The sequence below is a fragment of the Mustelus asterias genome, chromosome 3 (assembly GCF_964213995.1).
Source record: "Mustelus asterias chromosome 3, sMusAst1.hap1.1, whole genome shotgun sequence".
Taxonomy (NCBI): Eukaryota; Metazoa; Chordata; class Chondrichthyes; order Carcharhiniformes; family Triakidae; genus Mustelus; species Mustelus asterias.
Genome location: NC_135803.1, coordinates 76,453,190 through 76,475,565, shown reverse-complemented (window position 1 = coordinate 76,475,565; position 22,376 = coordinate 76,453,190). Strand labels below are relative to the sequence as shown.

Sequence of the window (22,376 nt, the reverse complement as noted above, 5' to 3'; positions counted from 1 at the left end):
TTGTGTAACAATCACTGAAACAACTATATGATGACATCAACAAGTTCCACCCCACCATCAGACTCACCATGGACTACTCTCCGGAATCGGTTGCATTCTTGGACACACACATCTCCATCAAGGACGGTCACCTCAGCACTTCACTGTACCACAAGCCCACAGATAACCTCACGATGCTCTACTTCTCCAGCTTCCACCCTAAACACGTTAAAGAAGCCATCCCCTATGGACAAGCCCTTCATATACACAGAATCTACTCAGATGAGGAGGATCGCAACAGACGCTGAAAGACGCCCTTGTAAGATCAGGATATGGCGCTCGACTCATCGATCGACAGTTCCGACGCGCCACAGTGAAAAACCGCACCAACCTCCTCAGAAGACAAATACAGGTCACGGCGGACAGAGTACCCTTCGTCGTCCAGATGAAGACGAATATCTCACCAACGCCATCCTCAAACCCCCACTACTTGCCTTCAAACAGTTACGCAACCTCAAACAGACCATTGTACACAGCAAACTACCCAGCCTTCAGGAGAACAGTGACCACGACACCACACAACCCTGCCACAGCAACCTCTGAAAGACATGCCGGATCATCAACACAGATGCCATCATCTCACGTGAGAACACCATCTACCAGGTACACGGTACATACCCTTGTGACTCGTCCAACACTGTCGACCTGACACGCTTCAGGAAAGGATGTCCCGAGATATGGTACGTAGGCGAGACCATGCAGACGCTACGACAATGAATGAGTGGATTCCGCTCGACAATCACCAGGCAGGAGTGTTCCCTTTCTGTTGGGGAACACTTCAGCAGTCAAGGGCATTCAGCCTCTGATCTTCGGGTAAGCGTTCTCCAAGGCAGCCTTCAAGACACACAACAATGCAGAATTGCCAAGCAGAAACCAATAGCCAAGTTCCGCATACATGAGGACGTCCTCAACTGGGGGTTTTATGTCACACTATCTGTAACCCCCACGACTTGCCTGGGCTTGCGAAATCTCACTAACGGTCCTGGCTTGAGACAATACACATCTCTTTAACCTGTGATTAAACCTCTCTCCACTCACATTGTCTGTACCTGTAAAGAATTGATTATCTGTTAAGAATCACGTTCCATCCATTATCTTGTAATTGAGTTTGTGTCTATATATGCTGTGTTCGTGAACCCAACTCCTACTCACCTGATGAAGGGGCAGTGCTCCAAAACATGTTGGACTTTAACCTGGTGTTGTGAGACTTCTTACTGTGCTTACCCCAGTCCAATGCCGGCATCTCCATATCATCACCTTGTGTCAAGGGGAACTTCCTGCTACCGCCTTAAAATTAAAAGCAAAGTAATGCAAATACTGGAAATCTAAAATAAAAACAGAAAATGCTGGAAAAGCTCAGCAGGTCTGGCAGTAACTGTGGAGAGAGAAACAGAGTTAATGTTTGGAGTTTAATATGACCCTTCTTCAGAAGACTTGAATTAACTCTCTTTCTCCGAGCATAGGTGCTGCCAAGCCATCTGAGACTTATCAGCATTTTCTGTTTTTTGTCCGAAAATTGCTTTTGACTGCCTCCAAATTTATCTTCTCTAACAATCTTATATACCTCTATAAGATTGCCTCTTGCACATATTCATTGTCTGTGCAATCTTTCCTCATAACCCAGATCTTTGACACTAGGGATCAGTTTGTGGTCTTTCTCTGTACTGTCCCTGGCACTTGTATGTCTCCCTCATGTCTCCATGCCCAGAACTAGAGATGACATTGAGATGTGATCTGTCCAGGGTGTATACAGTTTGATCACAGCCTCCTCTGAATCGTGATCAGGAGTTTGACCTCTGACCAATTCCACTGCCCCTCCCCTACCACCAGCACCAAAGGCGGAGAGAGCGGAGGATGGCTGCTGCCAACAGAGTGCGCAAATGTCCAGTCTCTGCACCTTTGTTTCACATCAGAGAACAAAGGCAAGAAGCATTTACTCAAAAGTTGAATGGATTTCACACACTCCCGGTGCCGCTTCACTTTAAGTAATGAAGATGGCAGACTGGCTATCTGGGTGTTATGGAGAGTCTGTAACACACTGTATTATCAGCTCACATTGTACACACAGTAAACTAAACCATGATGGAGGGTCTGCTCCATTCTACAGGAAATTGGCAGCTTTGAACATGAGGCAAGTGGATGCCAAAGGATGAAAGGACTTCCATTTACGTTGAGTCTTTAACATCCACAGGATATCCTAAAGTGTTTCACAACCGGTTTGAGTACATTTGAAGTCTAGTTGCTGTTACAGCGTGGGAAGTGCAGCAGCCAAGTGGCGCATAGCAAGCAGGCTGATAACGACCAGATTTTCTATTTTATCAATGTTACTTGAGCGATAAATACTGCCTAAGAAAACTGGGAAGAATCCTGCTGCTCTTCCTTGAAGTAGCATCAAAGGATCATTTAGATCAATCCACGTCCACTCCCTTCAATGAAAGTTAAAGATCCCAGAATGTAATTTGGAAGAGGAGCGGGCATGGTGATTTGATTTATTATTGTCACATGTATTAGTGTACAGTGAAAAGTATTGTTTCTTGCACGCTATACAGACAAAGCTTACTGTTCATAGAGAAGGAAAGGAGAGAATGCGGAACGTAGTGTTACAGTCATTGCTAGGGTGTAGAGAAAGATCAACTTATTGCAAGGCAGGTCCATTCAAAAGTCTGATGGCAGCGGGGAAGAAGCTGTTCTTGAGTCGGTTGGTATGTAATCTCAGATTTTTGTATCTTTTTCCTGACGGAAGAAGGTAGAAGAGAGAATGCCCGGGTGGAATGTTTTTCCTGGGAGTCCTGGTTAATATTTATCCTTCAGTTGACATCACTCATCTGATTACTATCACATTGCTGTTTGTGAGACTTTGCTGTGTCCAAATTGGGTGCCACGTTTCTGACGTTACAAGGGTGATTACAGTTCAAAAGTACTCCATTGATTGTGAAGTATTTGCGAGGTTCCAAGGGCAGGAAGAATGCTTTAATTAATGCAAGTTCTTTATTTGTTACCTTTTTAAAGAGACTCTGTTGATGTGACCTGATTGGCGGAACTGACTTCAAAAAGTTAACACTGTTGATGTAATGGGGCTGAGTGCAAAAGGCTCAATCACTCAGCACTCGAGTTAATGATGACCTTTATTGATGCTAATTACACTCTCCTTAGCATACGCCGAAGTCGCTGACTCACTATCAGGCCTCATCTGGTGCTGTCAGCACAATTCAACATGCAAAGCTACAATTTAACAAAAAGAGATGAACGGTAAAGTGGAAAGAAAAGGCTCCTTGTGTTAATAATGACTCTTGCCGTGATTTAAAAATAGATACGGGATATGTCACTCCCCGTCTTTGGATAAAACACCAACTCCGCAAAGTTCTTGTCCCATTATTTGACACGCTCGCCATTCATGCTTAACCTTTGCAAATGCGAATTGAGGCCACTTTTGAAGGCCCAGAGCCCATGCCAGTGTACACACCATTCAGCACAGCTGGATATCTCTCGGCCTCCCAAACCTAGGTTGCAAGCTAGGGCTGAGTTGGAGGACAAAAGGCTGAGAGGGCGGACTTTACAACGGCAACTGGGCACTTGTGGTCCACCTCTGAATTGTGTTAGGTTCACACAAAAAGAATGTGTTGTACAAAGAATGTGCAACCTCTTTGAAAATTTCGGAGGGGTTGTGGAAAAAATATGGGGGGGAATCACCAGTTACTGTTGCCCTGAATTCCACCATTCGCTACCACCCTCCCCTCCCCCACCTGCAGCTATTTTACATTGGATTAAATCCTGGCACTGCGCCAATCATCCGAGACCCTTTATTCTCTGCAGTTTAAAGAAAATTTACATTTAGACCGTGCCTTTCATGACCTCGAGACTTCCCAAGGCACTTTACAGCTAATGAAGTACTTTTGAAAAGCACTGCTTGTGGTAGTGCAGGAAACATGGCAGCTAATTTGTGCACAGCAAGCTCCCACAAGCAGCAGTGAGTTAATACACAGATGATCTGTTTAATAATGCTGGTTGAGGAATCAGTTTGGGTTAGGGCACCGAGGTGAACTTCCCTGTTCTTTGAAATGGTACTGTGCAATATGTTGTGTCCACTCGAAAAGGCAGATGGGGCCTCAGTTTAACATCTCGTTTGAAAGACAGTGCCTATAATGATGCTGCATATTAATTGTATATTAATTATGTTTAATTGTTTGCAGGTGGTGAGCATAACTGGTGAATCTCTTGAGCTCTATAAATAGAGACAGATTACAATTGTGATTGTCGGATTCGGAGATGTATGCTTATAATGCGTAATATTGGAATAAATATAAAAGTGTGCAAATAAGTGTCCAAAGATATGCAGGTTAGGTGGATTAGCTATGGTAAATACACAGGGTTATGGGGATAGAGTGGGAGGGTAGACATGGGTAAGATGCCCTTTTGGAGAGTCAGTACGTTTGGATGGGCCGTATGGCCTCTTTCTGCACTGTCAGGATTCTACGGTTGTTTCCAGTCCCAAGCTTCATCTACTGGCTTTTTGGAATGGACCAGTGAACTCCCTTAAACCTGCAGTGGAGTGTTAGCCTAGATTATGTGTTCGCATCTCTAGAATGCCATTCAAACCCACAGCCTCTGATTCAGAGGCCAGACTGTTACCAACTGAACCCCTCGCAGGTCACCGACTGTTTGAGGTGGTCACTTTGGGCCATGTCAGGTCCGTCAGCCAACATGCAGAGAGCTGCGCATTGTGCATCCAGCAACCTGCACCTTGGCTAGCTTTGAGTCCCTGTCCACGTTTGTTGTATCTGACCAGACCCAGAGGACAATGCCAGCTAATCTTGAGTTATTGCAAGAGGTTGCACTTTAATATTTGAATTTAACCCTAACCCTAACCTGGGCCATCACTCATACGATACAAAACGATGATGTAAGACCAGCATGTCAATGCATGCATCGCTTCTGATTGACAAAGCATGTTTGATGGATTTGCGAAGGAGCAAGTTCTCTATTTATCTCATCTCTTGCTTGCACGTTCTGGGTTACTGTTCAATCCCTGTCAGCATGGTGGATTGATGGACAGAGGGAAGAGGGCAGGACTGGCATCAAGAATTTTTTCCCTAATTTGCACCCTCTCCACTTCCAACACAACTCTCCCAATTACAGGAAATGGTGACTGTTGATAGTTTCATGCGATGCTGTCTGGTATACAAGGGCAGTGCCAGTCTTCATATGCATATATGGAAAATGAATGTTTGGAGGAATCCGGGAGGGAAGGAGAAGTGAGAGGTATGATTTCCCTTTCACCAGTGCTGGGTCAATCAGGAGTAGAGTGGTGGCTGATTTTTCTCCCCCGCAAGTCCTCCCCTACAGCCTATGGTTGTTGAATCCCAGAGGGAGGAGTTGGCTTACTCTGTGATTGAACCTGTGATCTGCTCCACACAGCACAGTGTCCTTATCCATTTCCGAAAGCTGGTGCTACCAAATAAATCTGTTGTACTTTATCCTGGTGTTGTGAGATTACTTACTGTACTTATCCATTTGACCACAGGGAAACTGAGTTGCGTTGCTGCCAATGAAAATTAATTGAGCTTAACAATGCAGCTTCCCTGTGGCGCAGTAGCAAAGTCCAGTGAATAGATGAGCCATATAGATTAAGAGTGGAGGAGGTTTGATCCCCCTCGTCTATGCTGACTTATCTACTCTGGGGTGGCAGTCAGAGTGCCTCCCCGATTGTTCCAGCGCACAGGGTAAAAGGTGGCCAAACCTCCAGCTCCTCATTGGTGTTGAATTGCACCCTGGAAGAGCTTCTACATAACCTGGGCTCTGCTTGTGATGCCACCTCCAGTTGAGTACTCTACTGATATAGCTCAGCTGAACACAAGCAGCCATTGGAGAAGGTATCAGAGGCAAGTGGTCCTCTTGGCAGCTTAACATGGGCTGCTTGAGAAGAGATGAAAAGTTGACATGGAGGAGGACCAGAAACCCTTTGTACCCAATGTCCTCATGTGCAACCCAGGGATGTGCATTTGCAGATCACTCTAACTGAACAGTCTAGTCCTAAACTGGTTGAATGGCAGCCATGTATGAATTGCTTGTTTTCAGTCAATGTTTGATGCTGATTCTGATTGTTTTGTTTATTACTTTCTGCCCCGCATTTTTAACAAATGGGAACGTAGTAATGACTAAGTAACAACAAAGCAAGGTCCATTTAATTCACCTTCTACCATCCTGGTAGTCGCATTATACAATAAGAATGGAATTGTTGATGAATCACAGCAATAAATCTTGATCAATTCATCGACCACAGACCCTGCCATGAGGTGTGGAAAACCCCAAATGTTGGAATCCAGGGTCCAAGGGCATCTACTCCTCCTATGTCAGGTTGCAAATTACTCGTATGTCAGCTCAACGCAATTTCTAATGGGCATGGTTTGACCAGGCAGAATGGACACTAACTGGCACTCTCTAAGCTGCATGTTGTCCCACAAGAAAAACACAAGTTATAAAACAAGCAGTGTTCACTTCAAAGTTTGCACATGTACGGCTGCACAGCAATCTTAAAAGCTAAGGGAAATCCAAGTCACAGTGTGTGTACACTCCATTAGAAGGAAGATGATTGATGGACAAAATGATAAATTGTTACACTGATGTATTAGGGTACTATTTTCTGAGCTTACTAGTAAGTCCCATTTTTGGGCAGAATAGGGAGACGCTCAGTTTGCACTCAAGGCTGTGCGACCATTACAACTTGATTGTAATAAGATGCAAAGGTGGCTGAAGTGAGCTATTCTGCCAGCCATATCATGTGTTGGTTTTGCGAGCAGTGTATGCATCAGGATGCTTCGATAGATGTGTTCAGTTCTTTATCCCACCTGCTCCAGGTGGCTATCTTGGGAGATTACAGGCATGATAGTTTTCAGGGTGTCCAGTAAGCCTTTCATCCAAACATATTCAGTGCACAACCCTGAGAGTGCAAGACTTGGAAAACCTCAAATCTCCTTATATTGGTGCATTGCCAGTCGGATTGCTCACAGACAAGCTACAGACAGGAATCAAGTAAAATGGAATAAGGAACAATTGCTGACATGAACCTTTCCAATCATAAATGGACCTGTATGCCTCAGGAAGGTGGGATCTCTGCGAATGGGGTAGGTTAGTTTGAGTGGCATGTTATGGGTTATTCTGATTATTTTAGGGATTTGATTAGGAATTTTCCTGAATTTTTCAGACATTATTCCTGGCCTCTTGCAAACCATGGGGTTTTCATGGTCTATGCTGAGTGTTGTGGGTCAGTTGCCCTTTCCCCAGTCTCCTGAATGCCAGTTGTTGCTCTTTGAACTTTGTAAACACACCGGCTCTTTGAAGGAAAGATAGAACTTGCACAACCTTTGAACAATCCAAAGCATTTTACAGCCAGTGAAGTACAGACATTTTTGGAATGTGGAAAATGTGGCAGCCAATATTTACACAGCAAGCTCCCGCAATGACCAGATATTCTGTTTTGGTGATATTGGCTGAGGGATAAATATTGACTGGGACACCATTAAAACTCCCTTGTTCTTCTCCAGAACAATGTCTGGAGATCTTTTCTATCCACCTCACAGGGCAGACAGTGCGGCACACCCTCAGTGCTTCACTGCAATGTTAACGTAGAGTTTGTATTCAAATCCCTGGAGTGGGACTTGAACTTTCTGGGTCAAAGGTAAGAGTGTGACCAACTCGGCCACAGCCAATACAAAATGATTGGTGCCATGCTAGCTTCAAGCAAATAGCACAGAAGAGGGCATATATTTGTAAGGGTGATCCAAATAGTCGCACTCACCCTCCCTTTCCCCAATTACTGACTTACAACTTTTTCTTTTCAAGTTTTTATCTAATTCCCTTTTGAAAGTCACTGTTGAATCTTCCACCATCCTACCAGGCAGTAAATTCCAGATCGTAATTACTTGCTGTGTTTTTAAAAAGGAATTCTCCTCATCTCCCCATCCCGATGATCTTAATTCCTATCCATTGTTACTGTTCCTCCTGCCGATGGAAACAACTTCTTCCAATCTGCTGTATTAGGACTCCTTGTGATTTTGAACACCTTTATTAAATGTTTCCTTAATCTTCCTGTCTCCAAGGATACCTAAACGTTCCATGAATCTGCCTCCACCACACTCTTAGACAATGCACTCCAGGCCACTCGCTGTGTGAAAATGTTTTTCCTCATATCACCGTTGCTTCTTTTGCCAATTACTTTAAATATGTTGCTTCTCATTCTTGATTATTTCACGGATGGGAACAGTGTCTCCTTATCTACTCTGTCCAGGTCCGTCATGATTTTTATCAGATCTCTTCTCAACCTTCTCTTTCCTAAGGAAAACATCCTAATTTCTCCAATCCATCTCCATAACTGAAGTTCCTCACCCCTGGAACCATTCCAGCGAATTGTTTCTGATCTCTCTCCAATGCTATCCCAGTTTTCCTGAAGTGTGGCACCCGGAACTGGATGCAATACTCTAGCTGAGGCCAAACTAGTGTCAACATAAGTTCCTTGCTCTGGCATTCCATGCTCTATTAATAAACCTAGATTACTGTATGCTTTATTAGCTGCCCTCTTAACCTGTCCTGCCACCTTCAACAACTTACGCATGTATATACCCGCCTTTAGAGTTGTATCCTTTATTTTCGCACATTTATATTGTCTCGCCATGTCCTTCCTACCAAAATGAATCACTTCACATTCCTCCACATTGAAATTCATCTGCCACCCATCTGCCAATTCCAACAACTTGTTTATACCTCTTTGAACTTCTGCACTATCCTCCTTACGGTTCACAATGCTTCCAAGTTTTGAATCATTCACAAACTTGGAAATCAAAAAGGGAATTAGATTGTCATCTGAAAAGGGAAAATGAGCAGGGTTATGGGGAGAAGGCAGGAGAATGGCATGAAATGAATTATTCGCTCGGTAAACCGGTGCAGACATGATGGGCCAAATGGCCTCCTGTGCCGAAACAATTCTGTAATTCTGTTAACTTTCAGTGGGCTATTGGGAGATTACATTGGGGAACATTTGGAAATGTTTTGGAAGACCTTTAGTAGAAGAACATCCTGCCCTTTTCACCGACCTTTGTTTTCAAATTTGGATGTGTTTTGTGTTTCAGGAGAGCACCTGCGGATCTGCCCACAGGGTTACACCTGCTGTACCAACGAAATGGAGGACAACTTGGCCAAGAGGAGCCACAGTGAGTTTGAGGCACTGGTGAGGAACGCCAGCCACACAGTGCAGATGATGCTCACCACACAGCACAACAGCTTTGACAGTAAGTTCTGGACTTCATGCAGGTTGCCATGATCTCAGGCGTAGCCGCATGGGACCAGGCTGCGGGCATGCAGGGAGGAAAGAGGTAGTGGCATTCAGCCTGCAATATTTAGAGCAGGTTTGTCTGGGCTCACAAGGTGATTGAGAGAAGGCATATCAGACAGCCAACCGTGTTTATAACTCTGTTTATTATTGGAAGACTGACCTTGGTTTTGAGTTCTTGCCTTCAAGCTGAGGATCTTGAAATGGCAAGAATGAAGGTGACACAGTTGGTGCCATACATTTTCCCAGTTCCAGCCTGTGTAAAATACTCCTGATGCAACATTAATTTGATGAATCAAAATTATAAGTCACTAAAGTGAACTCCTGTTGTGAGATGATGGTTATTTGTGGCAATTTACAGTGCTGCAAACATACAGAAAACAACCTGTGATCCAATCAAAGAATCCAGTTTATTTATCTAGAAAAGTATAGATATCTAGGAGTGAGTTACAGGCTGGTATCTAATTAAGGAGTTTAAATGAAGAAAATAATTTATATTGTTCCATCAAGACCACATCTAATGATGTGTGGGTTAGGTTAATTGGCCATGCTAAATTGCCCCTTAGTTTTGGGGGAGATTGGCAGGTAAATATTTGGATCTACAGGGATAGCGCCTGGGTGAGATTGTTGTTGGTGCAGGCTCGATGCGCTGAATGGCCTCCTTCTACACTGTCGGGATTCTATGTAGACCTGATGGATGTCTCTCAGCATTTCACAACCAATTCATTACTTTTTCAAGTGTGGTTACACTGGGTAAAAGCAGGAAAGTAGTTTGGGCACAACAAGGACATGAGATAATTGACAAGGTAGTCCCATTCTGGTGGTGTTGGTACAGCAATGAAAGGAGTGAGCTCGGATCTTCATCTATCTCATCAGGCCCTTAGGGCTCTGATTCAACAGATCATCTGAAAGATGGCACCTCCAACAGTGCAGCACTTTCTCAGTACTGCACTGGAGTGGTGGTGGCCTAGCTGATGTGTTGGTCAATGGTCTACGAACTCTCAATCTCTGAACTTGCAAGCAAGAAAGCTATCATGGAGCCAAAATCACACATGGAATGTTGGAGATGTGGCAATGAGTTACAACCAAGCTGTTTGAATTGTTTATATATTGTCAAATAGATACTGAGATTTGACAGTATCCATTTGTCAAATGGCTGGAATCTAATTGAGGGTGTTTGGGTGATTTATGTATTGAAAAATAGTTACCGGGAGAAATTACAGGCTGGGATCTAATGGAAGAGTTCAAGTGACTTATATGGTTGTTAATGCTCTGTTTGGAGATCTTTTTTTGGTTCTGACAAGAGCAGGTTGGATTGAGATGACAAGGTGGTTTAAAAATTGAATGCTTTATTGCCTCTGCATGAAGTAACTTGCTCTATGTTTGTGCTTTTGTGTGGAAAAAAATGTTTTGAAATACTGAGCGTTTGAGTCTCTGAAATTTGGCTCCCACACTTACAAGGGCAGAAGAAGCTTCTTGTTTTCTGATCAGCCATTGGTAACTGGATCTCACTATTCTGCTGGGTTGTGAGTTTGAAAAGTGGGTGTTTGGACCTTTGCACAGAGAATCCAGACTTGGATCAACATAATGGTGTGCTTCCATCACAGCAAGAAACTAGGACATTGTACATAGAAATCATAGAAACCCGACAGTGCAGAACGAGGCCATTTGGCCCATCGAGTCTGCACCGACCACAATCCCACCCAGGCCGTACCCCCATATCCCTTAATATTTACCCACTAATCCCTCTAACCTACGCATCTCAGGACACTAAGGGGCAATTTTTCGCACAGCCAATCAACCTAACCCGCACATCTTTGGACTGTGGGAGGAAACCGGAGCACCCAGAGGAAACCCACGCAGACACAAGGAGAATGTGTACATTCCTCACAGACAGTGACCCAAGCCGGGAATTGAATCCAGGTCCCTGGAGCTGTGAAGCAGCAGTGCTAACCACTGTGCTACTGTATAGTTATTGTAAAAACGGTAGAAGCAAAATACTCCGGCTGCTGGAATCTGCTTTGGTGACCTTTTATTAATAAGCACTGAGGTTCAATGAGAGGAATCAAACAGACATCACTGTAATGGAAGCAAAATGGAGCCATGCTTCTTCTTCACCAAACCTAAGGAAAAGTTTGCCAAGGCCCTTTTAATTCATGTTGTACCTGATTCCTACTGCTTATGTTAGTTGGTCTGAACTAGTTAGTTGTTCTGAGTCCAGTTTCATTTGAAGGCACCTATTCATCTTTGGACTAGTTCAGTATCCATTGGTCCTCTTGAGTAGCTGCAGTCACATATTTGCTCATTTGATTGCCTGTCTTCAAATGGGACCACAAACGGGTGTTACAGTGAAGCAGTTGCCCCATTCAATTCCAGAGGGAACTCGCAACAGACCCTGCACCTGCAAACAGTTGACCTGTCATTCTGCAGGCACAACAATGTCTGAAAACCAGGCCATCAATCATATAATATCAGAACTGATACCATTTTGCTTGAAATGCATGTGCCAAGCTTCTTTAAAGAGAAACTTGGTTATTCCTACTACCCTTTGCTCTTTGCCCTTCAACCCTTCAAATATTTTGTTGTTGAGTGTCCACCACCCTTTCAGGCAATGCATTCCAGATCATAACTCCCCTCACGTTCTTTTTCTGATAATCTTGTATATATATCTTCTGGTTTGTTGCCCTCCTACCAATGGTAACCATTTTCCCCCTTCTACTCTTTCAAAACTTGTTATAATTTTGAAGGCTTCTATCAGATTTCCACTTAACCTTCAGTGCCCTAAGGAGAATTATGCCAGTCCCCCCACATAACTGGTCCCTCATCCTTGGTACCATTTTACATCCTGTTTAAGGCCTTGACATCCTTCCTTAACTGTGGTGCCAAAATTAGAATAGAATCATGAAATCCCTGCAGTACGAAAGGAAGCCATTCGGCCCATCAAGTCTGCACCGACTGTCTGACAGAGGCTCTTACCCAGGCCCATCCACGCATATTGGAACACACTAAGGGGCAATTTAGCATGGCCTATCCACTTACCCTGCACATCTTTGGACTGTGAAAGGAAACTGGAGCACCCGGAGGAAACCCATGCAGACATGGAGATGATGTGCAAACTCTACACACCCAAGGCCAGAATTGAACTGGGGTCCCTGGTGCTGTAAGGCAGCAGAGATGACCACTGTGCAAATGTGCACTGTACAAAAATAAAGACAGCCCTTTATCTGAGAAGCCTAACCAGTGGATTTTGAAATGTTTAACATAACTTCTTTTGTACCATTTGCCTCTACCAATACAGCCAGGAATCACTTTTTTTTGACTAGCTTCCTCAATTTTCCCCCTCAACTTCAAAAGTGGCAGAGTGTGAATAGAAAATTAAAACTGCTATGTCGAGTCAAGGTAAGGTTCTATCAGGAAGGACACATTACATAGAAAAATGTGGTTCCATTCAGGTACTGACGCATTTTGTGCCCACGTGTAGCAAGACCTGGGCGACATTCTGACTCGAGCTGAAAAGTAACAGGTAACATTTATGCCAAACAAGTGTCAGACAATTACCATCTTTAACCAGAGAGAATCTAAGGCCATGCTCCCTTGGCATCATCAAAACCCCCACTGTTGGCTTGTTGTGGTTGTGGGTTTGGTGCGGGGCAGAATCATCTTGGCCAGAAACTCAACTCCTCCATGCCATAGCTATGAGAGCAGGAAAGGATGTCCCGAGGCATGGTACATTGGGGAAACCATGCAGACGCTACGACAATGGATGAATGAACACCGCTCGACAATCACCAGGCAAGACTGTTCTCTTCCTGTGGGGGAGCACTTCAGCAGTCACGGGCATTCAGCCTTGGATCTTCAGGTAAGCGTTCTCCAAGGCAGCCTTCACGACACACGACAGCGTAGAGTCGCTGAGCAGAAACTGATAGCCAAGTTCCACACACATGAGGACGGCCTAAACCGGGATGTTGGATTTATGTCACATTATCAGTAACCCCCACAGCTTGCCTCCTGGGCTTGCAGAATCTCACTAGCTGTTCTGTCTGGAGACAATATACATCTCTTTAACCTGTGTTTAATGTTCCCTCCACCCACATTGTCTGTACCTTTAAGACCTGGCTGGTTGTAGGGATTCGCATTCTAATCTGCAACTTGATTTTGTGTCTGTTTGAACTGTTTGAGAGCACATTTCCACTCCATCTGACGAAGGAGCAGCGCTCCGAAAGATTATGGTATTTGCTACCAAATAAACCTGTTGGACTTTAACCTGACGTTGTGAGACTTCTTACTGTGTTTATCCCAGTCCAACGCCAGCATCTCTACATTATGAGAGCAGGTCCAAGGGTCAGAATCTTGTGGTGAGTGACTCATCTCCTGACCCCAAAAGTCTGTCCATCATCTGCAAGTACAAGTCAGGAGTGTGGTAAAACACCCTCCACTTGCCTGGATGAGTGCAGCTCTAACAATACTCAAGAAGCTCAACACTATCCAGGACAAAGCAGATTGGCACCTCCCGAGGTTGTGAAATTTAATACACTTATGAATAGGCTTCTTTCTAGTCTTTTTTCCTCGCACTGTTTACTGCTGGGGCTATGGAGGAGGTAGCGGTGCTAAGGTGAATTGCAGACCCCCATCCTCCTTTTTCACCTGTCCATATTCCTGATGTGGAGATGCCGGCATTGGACTGGGGCAAACACAGTAAGAGTTTTAACAACACCAGGTTAAAGTCCAACAGGTTTATTTGCTACCAAATAAACCTGTTGAACTTTAACCTGGTGTTGTTAAAACTCTTGTCATATTCCTGAGGCAGGGGCATGGAAATTGTGTCCATTTGTGGGACTCCATAGCTCTTGGCTGCCATGATGGCTAATTGCTCAGACCAGGGATAAGGCCTGCGACTTCTCTGCTCACCACACCACTTTTATCAAATGGGCTCACAGAGGAAAAGTGTAACTGTCCAATCTTTGAAATGTTTGTAACCAATCTATGGGTGACTATCCAAATATCCTCAGACTAACTGCTACCCATAGCCAATTGACCGTACCAAGATTGTGCTCCCCTCCTCTCACTACAGTGGGAGGTAGAGTCAATCATTTAGTGATTTCAACCTGTGTTATAATTTTGCTGGCGCTGAGTGGTCTGATCATTATCCTTTAGTGATTTAATGAAGCTCATCCATTGCTTGTCTGATGTTGAGGTTTGATCTTTATCCATTTCTCCAAGTGCAGCTACTATTGCCTTCACCCCCACACCCTCACATCTCCTGAAGATTGATGCTTGACTATTTGTCAGGGCCCACTAACTGGCTGGATGGAGAAGAAAGGGGTTCCCTGTCAGAAGGCGAAATTCCTTTCTTCTTTCCCTCAATTTCCCTTGATGATCTGCTTTGAATTCTCTCTCATCAGACAGCAGCGATTTTTCAAACAGTTCTTTCTTGCATATGAAACTGCCTCAGCAAGTCCGTGCAGGAGTTGGCAGTATTGTGAGAAAACATCCTGAATAGCTTTGGGGCTGACGATATAAGACTCTTTCTGTTGGTTTGGTTGCATGTTTGAAAGGCATGGAGCTGCATGGCATATTATAAGCTTCACTTCTTCACTTGATCCTTCAAAACCTGACTGATGTGCTGTTGAGTAAATGTATTACACAGAGCAGTAATGAGCAGTAAAGGTCAGGAAATCGTCCAGGTTTGATTCCCAGTGGAATTTGCAGATCTCAATTGGGGCATTCCTAGAGCTAAGGGAGGAGAAAAATCAGTGAAGCATCCTGCTCGTAATTGCTCCTTCGTGACTCTGTTGAAAAATGTGGCTGTTAAGTGGCAACTTGTTTGGTCTTGGCTCTAATACCTTCCATGATGGTGCTTGCTGCCTTGGCATGTGTGCAACAGTTGGCCACTTGGTGAAGCACTGCCCAAACTTGCAGTTGCGCTGGCAAGGGCAGGAGTGCTGCATGCAGGCTGGCTACCTTCCATTTTATCCCAGGCACAGGAATGGGGTGCGAAGTCCAGTATCAGGCCCCATCTGCCATCTTTTAAAGAACTCCAGAGTTGGCTTGACTTGACAAAAATTGAGGTCATTGTCAATCCTTCACTTCTCTCTGGACGATGCAGAGCCTTGCATGGGCACCATGTTGGACTTTGACCCGAATGTACTTTCAAGCAGCGATTATTGATGGGAATTCAAGCTGATTATTTTAGCCTTTCCTTCCTGCATCATTGGTGCACTCCAGCCCCTTTATTGACAAGGGAAGGATTGTTTAGAAACTATTTTGAATCAATTGTCAAATCAAGTAAAAATAATTAGGTAGCAAAATAATTACACGATGAAGGCATTGTTGAATCCATTTTGGCTATTTATTGATTTCACAGTGATGTACGTTTGGGGCTCTGTTGTGTTGTTATGATGATGTGGAGATGCCAGCGTTGGACTGGGGTAAACACAGTAAGAGTTTTAACAACACCAGGTTAAAGTCCAACAGGTGTATTTGGTAGCAAATGCCATTAGCTTTCGGAGCCCTGCTCCTTCGTCAGATGGAGTGGATATCTATGATATCTATGATATCCATTCCATCTGACGAAGGAGCAGGGCTCCGAAAGCTAATGGCATTTGCTACCAAATAAACCTGTTGGACTTTAACCTGCTGTTGTTAAAGCTCTTACTGTGTTGTTATGATGCCACTGGCTCTAGACATTGGCAATGTTAGCAACAGTGAGCCATCTCATTGTTCATTTTCACTGAGCAACTCCCCAACATTACCACGGTGGAAGAGTGTTGGAGACGGCACAGTGGTTAGCAGTGCTTTCTCACGGAGTCAGGGATCCAGGATCAACTCCGGTCTTGGGTGATTGTGTGGAGTTTGCACATTCCCTCCTTGTCTTTGTTGGTTTCCTCCAGGTGCTCCGGTACAGGTACGCTTTGGTATAGGGGGTTGGATTATGTTTTTCTCCCTCAGTCCATTTATTCTCAATGAACCTAGTGTATCATGAATGTATGATGTGTGTGAGACTTGAATAAAGATGATGCCCTCCTCCCCAGTAGAATTCAATGGGCAAATCAATAACTGCAAATGAACCATTGCTGATCACACCCCCAACACAGGAGCAATGAGACCTGGATGAGATGAAATGACTTCATACAGACGACAGAGTCAACCTTGTTGGCCTGTGGAGATTAGCAAACTAAGCTTCTCAACACAGCCAATGGATAAACTAATGCCATCTGTTAATTGATTGTTGCTGTGCCCAGTGCAGCCCTGAAGTAGATTCTTCAGTGCCCGATGGATATCCAGCCAGCAATGATTTCGACATAGTGGTGTCTTGGGTACTGGTCACTGGGCATCAAGCTGTGGCATATCCACCAGCCAACTTTGTTTCCTTTGTTATGTATTAGTGGCTGGACAACAATCCCATTGTACATTAGTTGGCTTGTTGCTACATACAACACTGGGCTCCAGCAAACAAACCTCGTGGTTTCCAGACGGTCTGAGCACATCATGACCCGGGACCATGGGAAGTTTGAATCAAAAGCTGCCTTCATGGATTGTAATGAACGGGACTGAAAAAGAATGATAGATACCGAATCATCACATTTTCAAGGCATTTCAGTGATTCACTACGAATGGATATTTTTGGATGGATTCACAGAATCTTTCAGCACAGATGTTTACCCATTAATGCAATGCCAGCTTTTTGAAAGCGCTCTAAAATGAAAGTCCCTTTCCTCATTGCCTTGGATAGTTTTCCTTCTTATCCAATTCCCTTTGATACTTATTATTGAATCTACTTCCACCATCCTTTCAGGCAGTGCATTCCACAAAAACCTACCATCTTCATTTCTTTTCTTATCAACATTGTACATTTGTGTCCTTTGGTTATTGATCCTTCTGCCAATGGAAACATCTCTTAATCTATTCTATAAGAATTTTGAACACCTCCCATAAGATCTCCCCTGAGGAGAACAATTGCTGCTTCTCTGGTCTCCACATAACTTTGAAATGAAGTCAGTTGCTATGTAGGCGCACAACTAAAGAGTTTTTTTGCCTGTCTAATATGGAGTGCAGGCTCTCTTCATGTAGCGACACTTAAATCCTGAGGCCTTGGATATAACCAAGTAGGGCGAAGACTTGGGGAAACGTGTGTGCAGGGAGCTGCTGGAATTTAACTAGTTAAAACCATGCGTTTTCCATTGTTTGCACAACTAACACAGTCCCAATTATTCACCATTGTCTGAGACCTATCTGGAAGAATTCATCTTATCGACGGGGCAGCATAGGGTTGTCCTTTGAATCGAAACTGATTAATTATGAGCATACAAATTAAGAACAGGAGTAGGCCATTCAGCCCTTCAAGCCTGCCCTGCCATTCAATAAGACCATGGCTGATCGAAACACAGTGGTTAGAACTACTGTCTCTCAGCGCCAGGGACCCTGGTTTGATTCCAGGCTTGGGTGGCTGTCTGTACGGAATCTGCACGTTCTCCCTGTATCTGCCTGGGTTTCCTCCGGGTGATCCATTTTCCTCCCACAGTTCAGAGATGTGCTGGTTAGGTGCATTGGCCATGCTAAATTCTCCCTCAGTGTACCCGAACAGGCACCGGAATGTGGCGACTAGGGGATTTTCAGAGTAACTTCATTGCAGTGTTAATGTAAGCCTATTTGTGACTAATAAATAAACTTAAACTTGATTGTAACCTCCACTCTGCATTCCTGCCTGCCCCTGATCATTTTTGCCCCCTTGCTTATCAAGAAATCTATCTAGCTCGGTCTTAAAAAAATATTCAAAGGCACTGTTTCGACTGCCTTGTGAGGAAGAGGTTTCCAAAGACTCGTGACTTTGAGAGAAAATAATTCTCCTCCTCTCTGTCTAAAATAAGCAACCATTTATTTTTAAACTGTGACTCCCAATTCTAGGTTCCCACACAAGAGGAAACATCCTCTCCACATTCACTCTGTCAAAACCCCTCAGGATCTTCAAGGTTTCAATCAAGTTGCCTCTTACTGTGTTCTGAACTCCAGCAGATGCAAGCCTAGCCTCTCCAACCTTTATCTCATAAAACAATCTGCTCATTCCTAGTATTAGTCTAGTGAAGCTTCTCTGAACTCCTTCTACATTTTTCCTTAAAATAAGGAGACCAATACTGAACGCAGTGCTCCAGATGTCATCTCTCCAGTATAACTGAAGTGTAATCAATTCCTCTCACAATAAATGATAACGTTTTATTAGCTTTCCTAATTACATGCTTTGCCTACATACTAGCCTCGTGTGATTCATGCAGTAGGACAGCCGGTTCCCTCTGAATCTCAGAGCTCTGCAATCTCTCACCATTTAGATAATATGCTTTTTTTAATTCTTCCTCCCAAAATTGACAGTTTCACATTTGCCCACATTATAGTCCATTTGTTAGATCTTTGCCCACTCACTTAATCTATCTATATTCTTTTGTCACCTCCTTAGGTCATCTTCACAATTTATTTTTCTTCCTATCTTTGTGTTGTCAGCAAATTTAGCCACCATCTCTTCAATCCTGTCATCCAAGCCACTTATATAAATTGTAAAAAGGTTGAGGCCCCAGCACTGATCCCTGTGACACACCACTCGTTACAGAAAAAGACCCGTTTCTTGTCAGCTAGCTAGCCTTCTATCCTTACCAATATGTTACCTGCTACACCATGAGCTTTTATTTTCTATATTAACCTTAGATGTGGCACCTTATCAAATGCCTTCTGGTAATCTAGGTACAGTACATCCACTGGTTCCCCTTTGTTCACAGCAGATGTGACTCCTCCAAAGAACCCCAATCAACTGGTCAAATATTATATTCCTTTCACAAACTATATTGAATCTGCCTAATCACCTTAAACTTTTTCTAATTGCCCTGCTATACCATCTTTAATAATGCTCCGAACATTTTCCCTATGACAAATGTTAAGCCAACTGGACTTTAGTTTCTCACTTTCTGTCTCCCTCTCCTTTTGAATAAAGGAATTACATTCACTATTTTCCAATGTAATGGAAACTTCCCTGAATCCAGTGAATTTTGGAAAATTAAAACCAATATATCAACTATATCGCTGCCAATTCTTTTAAGACCTTAGGATGAAGTCCATCAGGAACCAGGGATTTGTCAGCCTGCAGCTCCAACAATTTGCTCAGTACCACTTCCCTGGTGATTGTAATTTTCCTGAGTTCGTCCCTGCCTTCCATGTCTTGATTTACAGCTATTTCTGGGATGTCACTTGTATCCCCTTTGGTGAAGACCGATGCAAAATACCTGTTCAGTTCATCTGCCATCTCCTTATTTTCCATTATTAATTATCTAGACTCCTTTCTCTAGGCCCAATTCTCCCTTTATTAATTATTTTCTCATCTATAGAAGCTCTAACTGTATATCTTTATCTTTCCAGCTGACCTGCTCTCATACTCGGAACCTTTCCCTCCTTTTTAACCATTCTTTGCTTTTCTTTATAATCTGGCCAATCTTCTGACCTGGCACTCACCTTTGCACAATTATATGATTTTTCTTTAAGTTTGATACTATTTTTAACTACAGATGATGATGAGTCCTCCTCTTGGAATTTCTCTCTCTCTCTCTCATTGGAATGTATCTAACCTGCAGAAGTGATTTTCCGGGGCCGCTAGCCTCAGCCGGGATCCCTAAAGGCCTGTTGAATTGGACATGAGGGCCAAATCGGATTTCTCGCCAGGCGCCAAACCCATTGCAAATCTCTCAGCCGCTTCACATGGCCACATCAGGCTCTCACCCAGAGAATTACCATTGATTTGAATGTAACTAGCGGATTTGAAACAGAATTCTCTGGCCTCCTGGGATGCTCCCACCTCTCCCAGCTCGAAGTCTTGTGGGCGCCAATCTCTCATGGTCCTGACTACCGGAAACCAGGTGCAATGGGCTCCGTTGGGGATAAAGGAGGTAAATGCTGCCTCCAACTGTGCCCATGGTCTATACCACCTCTGCCAGGTTATAGGGGGGGGGAATCTTCAAGGGACCTGAGGGTAGGGGGGCTCAGGCTTGGGGAAAAAGGTTGACCTTAGGGCTCTCCCCAGGGATGCGAGTCTCGTGCCTGCACTTCACCATATTGCGCTGGGAAACTTGGAAATAACTCTTAGGATGGTGATTTCAGGAACCTGTCTGGTAAAATTGTACATCATTGTCTTTGTGTTCTGTAAAAGCTCTGAAATCACCTGATCACATTAAAATCCATGCCCCATGAACACCTAGAAGCCTTCAAAATCACAGCATCACTCCATTTTATAGTAGGGCATTGCCCTTGGTTAATTTCATAAGCTCCCGATGCTCTGAAACCTCTTTGAACTGCTTTCATTGACAGGAGCTGTCAACTTCAATACAGCCATTAGGGTATGTTTATACAATCACCTTCAACTCCATCAAATTTTCTGAGGCTGTTTGATTGACAGCTTCAGGGGAGATCGGCTACTGCATTGTTGATACAATTGGTTTACACTCCATTAAGTCTGAAGCGCTTCCTCTTTTTCCTATAGCTATTCTGTCTGGCCCCTTTTTTTAACTCTGTGATTTCTTTTCAAGTCTTTGACCCTTCCTAGAAAGCAGATATGCTTTTTAATACTGCATTTTTTTTACCATTGGGTTTTTTTCCTTCCTGCAAAGTTTCCCACAGAACGCATAAGCTTTAGGGTACCAGTTTTATCTCTGACTGTATTTTAACTCTGCTATGGGTTCTAATCCTTGAGATAGAGGAGGCTGAGGGAAGATTTAATTGAAGTACATAAAATAATGATGGCCCTTGACAGAGTGGATATGAAAGGACCTATTTCTATTTGCAGAGGAGTCACCAGCGAGCATAGATTTAAAGTGAATGGCTGAAGGATGAAAGGGGAATTGAACGGAAATGATTTCATCTAGAGAGTTTTTTCAGATAAAGCTCGGCACAACATCGTGGGCTGAAGGGCCTGTTCTGTGCTGTACTGTTCTATGTTCTATGTTCTAGAGTTGGAGAAGAGTGGGGTGGGAGAAAGAGATAGAAAGCTTATAAAACATGCAACGCACGGTGATACTTTAGAAGTACCGTGATCTACGAGACTGATGCCAACACCTGAAGCGTAGAATCTCTTTCAGGTGGCAGACATCTGATTGGCTGCCAGCTCTGCTATGAATTTTTATAAATCTGGAGCCAATCCCCTCATTTCATCCAATGAGACCATGCAAAGGACCATTCATATAGGTCAAATAAGACATCAAAATAATTCTGCCATTGACATAGGAGATGTGGACGTGGCATCTTGTTCATTTGAACATTGGTCCATTTGGTATTTCATTGGCTCTTAGAAGTTTCACAAGTGGCGCAGAGGTTAGCACTGCTGCCCCACAGCTCCAGAGACCTGGGTCCGATTCCCAGCTTGGGTTACTATCTGTGTGGAGTCTGCACATTCTCCCTGTGTCTGCGTGGGTTTCCTCTGGGTGCTCCGGTTTCCTCCCACAGTCCAAAGATGTGCGGGTGTGGCCATGCTAAATTGCCCTTAGTGTACCGGGATGCGGAGGTTAGAGGGATTAGCCGGGTAAATATGTGGGGTTACGGAGGATAAGGCCTCGGTGGGGTTGTTGTTGGTGCAGACTCGATGGACCGAATGGCCTTCTGTACTGTAGGGTTTCAGTGGTTTCTATGACTTTTGACGTTGCTACCTTGGATTTGCAGTTACTCTTAGAATTATGACAACACCACAATTAACAAACATGTCAGTGACTATGGCCTAGATCACTGTCTGTGTGGAGTCTGCAGGTTCTCCCCATGTCTGTGTGTGTTTCCTCTGGATGCTCTAGTTTTATCTGTGGAATTTCCTGCTCAGTGAAGCAGTTGAGACTACCTTGTTGAATGTTTTTAAGGCAAGGATAGATTTGAACAGTAAAGGAATTAAGGGTTATGGTGAGCAGGCAGGTAAGTGGAGCTGAGTCCACAAAAAGATCAGCCATGATCTTATTGAATGGCAGAGCAGGCTCGAGGGGCCAGATGGCCTACTCCTGCTCCT

The 22,376-nt window shown here is 43.9% G+C and overlaps 1 protein-coding gene across 1 annotated transcript in view; it reads left to right on the top strand.

Moving 5' to 3' along the window:
- Nucleotides 1-22,376, top strand: part of LOC144491434 (glypican-1-like) — a 220,672-nt gene that overhangs the window by 104,558 nt on the left and 93,738 nt on the right. Inside the window, exon 2 of the mRNA XM_078209249.1 lies at nt 9,162-9,320. Within this exon, the coding sequence (XP_078065375.1) occupies nt 9,162-9,320 (159 nt within the window). The remainder of the gene's footprint in view (nt 1-9,161; nt 9,321-22,376) is intronic.